At 42.5% G+C, this 9210-nt stretch overlaps 1 protein-coding gene across 1 annotated transcript; it reads right to left on the bottom strand.

The window, feature by feature from the left end:
• Positions 1 to 690: 690 nt before the first annotated feature.
• On the bottom strand, positions 691 to 7642 carry PCLAF (PCNA clamp associated factor). The gene is made up of 4 exons (XM_089663954.1): positions 7485 to 7642; positions 4423 to 4506; positions 2961 to 3135; positions 691 to 1072 (listed from the first exon to the last, which is right to left on the bottom strand). Exons 1-4 carry the CDS (start codon positions 7537 to 7539, stop codon positions 1033 to 1035), a joined length of 354 nt encoding a protein of 117 aa, XP_089520080.1. The 5' UTR covers positions 7540 to 7642; the 3' UTR covers positions 691 to 1032.
• Between the last annotated feature and the right edge of the window lie 1568 nt (positions 7643 to 9210).

Raw genomic sequence — 9210 nt, 5'->3', positions numbered from 1 at the left:
CTCAGCTGGAAGGGATCACACCTATGGTCAAATAGAGTTCTGTTGAACGGAACAATTTTTTTTTTTTTTTTTTTTTTTAAAGGGAAAAAAAAAAAAAAGTGGTTGTACAGGGAACTTGTTTTGGCAAGGCTATCACAGGGGACAGCAGGTGGCAGCTGCAGCAGTGGAAACCTAACACCCTAAAAACAGTTGGAACATGTAACATGTTCCCAAAGGTGAATTTATCATTTAATAATCAGTACCCATTTAAAAGTGCTTCAGGCTGTTGTGAACTCAACCAACCACTTCTATAGAAAAAGTGATCATTCCACAGGTCCTGGCACAATGACGCTACTCAGTAAGCTCAGGCCTAATGCAGTTTTCAAGATAGAAAGCAGGCGTTTAGCAAACCACTTCACTGATCCAGGGTGGGGGGGGGGTTAAAAATAAGGATGGGAGGTGGCCAGATACCACTTAAGTGTCACTGTACCATCACATACAGGGAAGTGTTAACCCTTTTGCAATAAGCTACCTTTGTCCCCATTGTCCAATACATAAGGATTCATACACAAATGTAAAGAAATTAAGGGCAATTGCTCAGGTTTAAAATCTAAACTGATGCACAGTAATCACAGTTATTAGTCACCTGCTTAAAGTATTTGTACCAGGTAAGGGCAAACAATGAAAAGTGTTCCAATGTAAGCAAGAATATAAAGTAGAAGTTTGGGATAGTTTTATTTGAGAAAGTGTAAACAAAATGTTCTGGCAGAGTCCATAAAAAGCCATAATATACAATGCAAACAACTTGGTCATTTTGCTTCAAAAAAACAAAAACAAAAAAGTGTCCAAAGACTTTGGCAACATGAAAATTTAAAAACATTAAATAGTTTCAGATCAGCCTCTGTAAGATCCCTCAAATTCCAGGACAAATATACAGAGTATCTAACTGGTAAGACACTTTAAAGTTGTACACAAATACATAAAATAGAGGAAACTATACAAAAAGGGATTTTATTTACAAAATATACAAGCAATCAAAAAGCTCAAGTGTATTCAGTCTTCATCAGAACCATCATCAACCAGTGGACGAGACCTGCAATTAAAACAAAAAAACTTTATTTTTTATACGCTTTAAATTAAAAACTAAATAAAAAAAAATACACAAGTTTATGGATACACCTATACAAGAAAAAAACCCAAAACCCCCAAGCAGACAGCTCTTTATTGCTGAAGTGACATGCAATAACTCAGCCTGTTCACTTTATTGCATGTACAATGAGTGGAGCATGTGCAGCTCAAAGCATTGGCAGCACATTCCAGCAAAGGAATGACTGACATTCCACCAGCCAATCACCTTTAGTAATAATGCCATGCTGTGCAACACCTAGCTATTGTCCACGCGGCTACTGAAGCGCTGTGGATGGGAACCACAAACTTAATATAGTGCCCAACAGCAACACTGAAGGATCAAGGATGCAAGGTTCCTGAACACTTAATTGCATTTCCTTTTCTCCACAACTTTAAGGGCTCGTTTCACTTGACTGTTTTACCAACTCTTGCTAAAAACGCCCCTATAGCATTTGACAAGCGTTGGTCCGGTGTTTGCCGAGCGTTTAACGCTCGGCAAACGCCACATGCACGGTTCAGTGGTGGTTGCTTGGCGTTTGCCGAGCGTTAAAAACATCCTACAAACGCCTATAATGAAGTTTGAATGTTACCGCTCCGCAAATGTCGGCCGGGCGTTCGGAGCAGCACCATAGACTAGAATAGGAGGCTTCAACGCCTCCTGACTCGACCAGAGGCATCCAATTTGCCGTGCTGCGACGCTCCCGTTAGAACACCATGTGCTGCAATGCGCAGAATTGTCCGAGGAGTTTGGGAAGCTGTAAAAACGCTTCCCAAACGCCTGCACACAACGCTAGTGTGAACGTAGCCTAAAAAAAAGGTCTTATTTAGCAACCCCATTTGCTAAACTATAGAATAGTAAGAATTTATATTGAAGCCAGCAAAGATTAACACATTTACTCAACTATATCAGAAGTAGGGATGCACTGAAAATTCGGTGGCCGAAACATTTCGGCTGATAACACCCCTTTTGGCTGTAATAAAAGTACGGATATAGGTGCCGAAAAAAACCCTGCCCACTCTAGTTTTCAGCCTTACCTGAGAAACCATCGAACAATCCCAGCGCTGGGCATAGAGATAAGTGAAGGAAAGATGGCCTCCACTCATCTCTATGCCCTTGGAGGACCGGTGTGATGTCACTTCCAGCCTTTTGTTTAATCACTAGATCAATGCTTTACATTGCAGAAGAGATATGGGGTCTTATTGACCCCACATCTCCCGATAAAGAGGACCTGTCACTATCACAAGGGATGCATGCATTTCTTGTGACAATAAAAGAAACTTTTTTTTAAAGGGACAGAGCAAAAAAAAAAGTTTAAAGTGCCCTAGTCCTCACACAGTGAAGGCATACATAGGCCATGCCCACATATGTAAATGGTGTTCAAACCACACACACGTGAGGTATCGCCACAAACGCAAGAGCAATAATTCTCACACTAGACCTAACTTAACACTGCTAACCTGTTGACTTTTTTTAAAGCATCACCCACGGAGATTTTTTAAGTAGCGCATTTTCACACCATTCCACGAGCGTGTGCAATTTTGAAGCATGACATGTTGGATCTATTTACTCACCGTAACATGCTCTCATTTTACAAAAAAATTGGGGTATTTTTTTTAATCAAAGTACTTCCCAAAAATTATATATTCATTTTAAAACTGCATTACTGTTTTTGACCGAATACATTTTGAATTGTTATCAGCACTGGAATTTTCATTTCAGTGCACCACTAATCAGAAGAGCTGCAACACTTGGAATGCAATGTTAAGTTGCGTTTTTACAGAACACTGGATGCTTAACCCACAACCAAAAGCTTCCCAACATACCACTGTTGAGTCTGCTGAAGTACACTTACTTCCTTGGTGCTTTACCAATGCCACTTCCTCCTGCTTCCTCATCGTCAGAAGGCATACGGTTCTCTTTTTCAACACTGCTAGTAGATGGAGATCCAAAGAAATCCCCTATACCTTTTTGCCATTTTGGAGTAGGTCGGACACATACAGGATTGCCTCCAGCATACTTCCCTTCAGCTGTAAGTTTGTTAGATAAGGAAATCTATAAATATACATACAATCTTAGACAAAAATTTGCTTAAAGAGAACCTGTCATTAATGGATGCATCAACTGCATGATTATACATGTTTTAATACATACAGTGAACAGGTTAGTCAGGTTTTTCATAGCAATAAGGGCTTTATCAATACATTCTCCTAAAAATCTGTCAAAGGCAACACTCCCCACTTTCACTTCCAAATGTGGGGGAAAAAGTGACATTCTACCCACAAATCCATGCTTATAAGTCCCATCACCAAACAGTTTAGATTCCATAGGAACAGGGGCAGCAATTTTTAGAGACCTTTTAGTAGTGGCATCATCAAGTGCAAGTTTAAGCACAAGAGGGTGCCAAGTACAGTATCGTATGAGGTGGGACAGAATAGTTTTACAGATTTGTAGCAATCTCCTGCTAGCCATTATATTCAACAGCTGTCACCTTTGGCTATCTGAAGACCCAGAGAAAACATCTAGGATGTTTAGCCAACAATTTTCCATGCAAGTGTCAATTTTTAAGCCAACTTGAGTAGGGTGGGGCCGTCAGGGCCACCCATGGCTTGAAATTTTTCCAAAGTGAATAGGCCAAAAAGCAAACCATGTATAACTATCTTAACAGCTAGTTGCTAAATCTCAAGTTTGGATATACTTAAAAGGACAAGCTCACCTTACATATTGGGTTACGTTACACCCATATTCAGGATGCAACGATCAGACCGGCCACCACTAGGAGGATCTTCTCCCCCTCCCTCCCGGACAAATTTTAAAGATGGGGCTGCGCAGGGCTCCACCCACATTACTCAGTCATCTGAGAGACTAAGAGTCCCAACAGCCTTAGCTGCTATCAGCTTGTAGTCCTCAATGAACTACCATGGCACCGTGAAGTGCTGGTAGTTCATTCTTCGTCAGTATATCTGCTTGATCGTACATTCCGTACAAGCAAACAGATATATTGAGATCTGCAGCAGACCTGCATGGACCAGCGATCATGGCTGGTGCAATGGTATCCAGGTTCCTGCAGACAAAACGCACGTTTTTTTCACACATGCAAAAACAAATGTGTGAAAACAAATTTTTCTAAAATGCGACTTATCCTTTAAGCTGCTTGTTGACCAATACAAAAGGTCCTACAAACTAGTGTATCCTAGGGTCTTGCAAGCCCCCATCCCTCGAACGGTAAAACTACATCCAGCTCACTTTACCTTCATTCTGATGCAACACGTTAACCATTCTGTACATGCAATAATTCACAGCATGTTAAAACTTACATTTTTTCCCAGTTGGCGATGTGGAATGGTTGGAGGAAGAAGAGCTTGCGCCGAAAGACTTGCGAGGTGCTCTAGCAGCAACAGCTTACATATCAAAAAGGAAAAACCATGTCAAAGTTTTATTTTTTGACCACACAAGTATAACAAATGCAGTGTCATTCAATTACATACAAATAGAACTTTAAATTGTAAGTTATTAAAACATTTCCTTTGAAAGATCTATTACAGCAACATAAGGCTAGATTGGAGACTTCATGTAACCTCTTATTAAAGATTCTTTACTAATTCACACTGGCACTTCTGCATTCAAGCTGGCTTATACTGGAAATTGCATAGCAACATGCTGCGTGTTTTTAGGACTCAGTTTTAGCCCTGCTTACAGAAACAGAGTAATGAAGTGATTTTTTTTTATTTTCACCAACATAAAATTTTGAGGACAAGCTGTCAGGGTATGTCCCCTTCTTCAAGGTCCAGGCAGAAAAGTATTAAGTTAGTACTCAATTGTTTCTGTAGCAAGTGCACTAATATGGCTACAATCACCTCAGCCCTGCTTAGTATGTGGAATTAAATCCTGGACGAAGAATTCTATTTACTCTAAAAACAACTAAATTGACCACACCTAAATGTGGGTAAACAAATCCTGAATGGAAAAATGCCTGTATTTTAAGTGCTTAGAGGTCATTCTCTGTATCAAGAGGGCTGACTTATAACCTTTTCCTGCATCATGTAAGAGCCTCAGAAACAGACAGTCAATGAGTTTAAACAAAAAACCCTCCTAACTTGAACTGTATTTTCACCTTAACCCTACAGGTAAGCTTATAATAAAACTAACCTATAAGAACACGGTTTAGGCGATTCTAGGGAGCAGCAGCCAATGACATCACTAGCACGTGTGCTCTGAAGGAAAGCCTGATGAAGGGGTCTTGCAAGACTGAAACATTGCCTTGCTGTAACTATGATCATTCATTTAAAAGTTTGTACCCACAGTGGCTAAATGTACTTCCGCCTGGCAGTACTAGGGTCGCTGGTTCGAATCCCAACCACGGCACCACCTGCCTGAAGTTTGCATGTTCTCCCTGTGACTGCTTGGGAGTCCTCCGGGTACTCGTTTCCTCCCACACTCCAAAGACATGCTGGTAGGTTAATTGGGTCCTGTCTAAATTGTCCCTTGTATGTATATGAATGAGTTAGGGACCTTAGATTGTATGCCCCTTGAGGGTTAGGGACTAATGTGAATGTACAATATATATGTAAAGTGCTGCATAAAATTGACAGCGCGATACAAGTACCTGAAATAATACCCATATTGGTGATCCTTGGTGTGCTGGTGACACATTCTCCCTTGCTGAAGGTAAGCAATATCCGGACTATTCCATCCGAGTTCTGTGCCACGGCCGTACAAAGCACATGTATGCGCAACATCATCACAGCTTAGCCACTTAGTTGGTTGCAGCTTACGATCCCAGGAGGATGGACACATGCAGCAGTGACCGCACTATGCTGGAGTGCTTTTTTTTCAAGGAACGTCTCTCACAATGAGAGAGTATGTGATACCTTGCAGGGTTTGTACACACACCCCTTTAAGACAGCATTCAGATAGCTTGCTGGGAATGCAATACAGATTCCAACTACTGATTTGAAAAGCATGATCCACACACCGGGCAACCCATTCAATGGGGGTCACAGGAACGCACTTATACTCCTGTGAGCAAGAGTCAGCTGATACAAGTCTTAAGCCTTCCATCAACTGATAGCACAGAGCCATGCCAGGCTCTGGAAGGATCTGAACCATGTCAGCATCAACCCAGCCGCCTGACTAGTTGGTTCCAGCTCTCAGCTGAGTTGAAGCGAGCTGCACCCACCCCCTCTCCAGGGAGAACTAGAGGGCAGAAAGGGGTGACCGAGTCACTGCTCTCCACTCCAAGCAGAACTGAGGAATCTGCAGCCATGTGGTTACCCCCCCCCCCTTTTTTTAAATACACCCCAAATTTCTTGTGTAAGGTGGCCCAACAAACAGATCTAATCAAAGTATTCTCAGAATCTGATACAGGTGATTGTAGCCATATTAGTGCATTTGCAACAGAAACAATTGAGTACTGTCCGTGATACTTTTTTTTTTCTTTGCACTAACATACAATTTTGAGGACGAGCTTTTGGGGGAGTGTCCCCTTCAAGGTCCAAGCAGTACAGTTTGTGATTTGTATAGTACTGCTTGCACCTTGAAAAAAGGGGACACTCCCCAAAATCGTATGTTAGTGCAAATAAAAAGTAGTATCACGGATAGTACTCAATTGTTTGTCAGAATCTGACACCAAATTTTAGCAAAACAGATCAATTTCTTCAAAACTAAAGTGACCAACCCAGAATGTGATTGTTGAGCATATATGAACCTCCTCCATCTCTCGCTATTGCTAATTTCTAATAAAGTCAATAGGACAGCATATATAAAGCCATCCTGTGTATGGCCACCATACAGAGGGGATCCCCCTGTACAGATCTCACACAGGAAGGGAGGGGTCACACATGACTCCTGCTGGGATCTGATCCTCCCACATGTGGGGGCACAAACAACTCCCAGCAGGGGCAGACTGACAACTCATGGGGCCCCCGGGCAATAGGGGATCATGGGGCCCCTGTGTCCTTGACTAAACTCTAAAAAGCCTATGAAAAAAAAAAAAAAAAGTACCAGGGGCATCTCATGGGGCCCCCTACTGACCCCAGGCCCTCGGGCAGTGCCCAAGTTTACAAATGGTCAGTCCGCCCCTGGCTCCCAGTAATGTGTCCTCTCTGTCAAGGAGATTCTTACTTTCCCTGAATCGTGAGGTGACCATCGCAGCGTCTGTGTTCCCCAGAACCATGCTCAATTCCCGAGGGCTGTCGAGTATAAAGGAGAGTTTTGGCGGGCCTTAGTTAGGCCCCCGCACCGTACACAAATACATTACGACCGCCGTAAATACACCCGGTGTACACCAGACAGTTAACAAGACATAAAGGCGCATCCTTGCTGACAAAGGAACATCTAGAACTACCACTCAACAGCGACACCCTCCTACAAGCATCACCTTTCCGGTAGCTGCCTGAGGACGTTCCCGCGCTGTCCGCTTTAGTCCGCACCATGATCACCTCACCCTGTCCGCGCCACAAGCTGCTCTGCCCGCCTATACCTCTCCAGCCGGATTTAAAGATCCCGCGTTGGCGCTCGAAATTCCAACCCGCCCACCGTGCTACTACTGGACAGTCGTCTCCTTACTCCGCCCATTCTCTTCCGGGTAGCCAATAGATGTCAATGCGCGAGCTGTCTGTCATACCGTCTGCCTTCCTTCCCGCCCAAACGCCGGGCTCGCCTATCGCTGTCTAGCTGCAGCCGTGGAGGAGGAGCGGTGGTAGCTCTGTATTTTCCCGCTCGAATTGGAGAGTTGCCTGTGGTGGCATGTTACCAATGTGAAGTGAGGAAAAATAAAAGGCTTGGTAGACAGCAATGTAATGTGCAAGTAAATAAAATCCCTGATAACTACAATAATAAATGAGGACACGCCTGAACCTAAATGATGGCCTATATGATGTCATTTATAGAATGGGGGAATGTTTGCTATGTTCCCACTGTGAGTAAACACCAAGGCCTGTGCTTGTTTATCTCATCACACTAATGCAGGCCATAGATGGGTCAAAAACTGGCCGTTTTTAAAAAAAAAAAAACGAAAAATCAGTCATTCAATAGGCCGACGTTCGCAGCAATGATAGGCAAATTGGCCAATCTTTTTACCGATAAAAAATCTGCGCATGAGCCGTAACCTGCAAGAAAAAGAAGAATTCCAGGCCGCTATTATATTTGACATGAAAAAGTATAGCGGTTGCAACAATGTATCTATTTGTATCCGAATAAAACCATCTGTATCCGAAATGGATACAAATAGATACATTGTTGCAACCGCTATACTTTTTCATGTCAAATATAATAGTGGAGTTCTCTGCAAGGGACAGAAGTAATTAAATGCCGGCTGTAGATGGGACGAAAATTTTTTTTGAATGGACACAGCTGGTCACATGCTAAGAGTGGCTGTGATTGGCCCGTTCCTTAGTCATGTGATCAGCATGTCCGAAGGACACAGTGATCACATTTCACGTGCAGTGCGCGACCCAGGGGGCATGCAGTTCTGGGAGGACATCCAAGGACGCTCTCCGAGAACTAGCTAACCACGCTGTAGCTGTCTTTTTGGATATAGCGCGGTCAGGAACTGGTTAAATTGTATCACTGACCAGGTATACTACACTAGGCTCTGTTCACACCAATGCGCTTTTTTAGTGTTTTTTGAAGACGCACACTACAGTCCATTTAACATGGTTTCCTATGGAACATGTTCACATCTATGCTTTTTTGAGCTGCTGCATTTTTGGAAAGGGCCAGGGACTTTTTTTAAAAACAAAAAAGCAGAGTTTTCACTACAATAGAGTTCAATGGAGAAACTGCTGAAATGCATGGTAGTGTGTTTTTGCCGCGTTTTGCATTTTTATTTTGCAAACCAAAAAAGAAAATAATTCCACTTTAACAAAAAAAAATGCAGTAAAAACGCCTCAAAATGCGTAAAAAATGCATTAGATTGGAGATTGATGGGAGCTGGAGAGATACTAAGTCTCACCTGTCCATGTGTGAAGGTTTTACAGGTACCACACCCCTATTGGAACAGTGAAAAAAATAAACCCTAGTAGGAGAAACTAATGGGGCTTTTAAGGTACCATACCATTATGTGTATAAAGATGCATAATCATAAACAATATTGGATAAAATAG

The sequence above is a fragment of the Staurois parvus genome, unplaced genomic scaffold (assembly GCF_062004578.1).
Source record: "Staurois parvus isolate SC_StPar_1 unplaced genomic scaffold, SC_StPar_1.0 ptg001805l, whole genome shotgun sequence".
Classification (NCBI taxonomy): domain Eukaryota; kingdom Metazoa; phylum Chordata; class Amphibia; order Anura; family Ranidae; genus Staurois; species Staurois parvus.
This window is presented reverse-complemented; position numbering and strand designations above follow the sequence as displayed.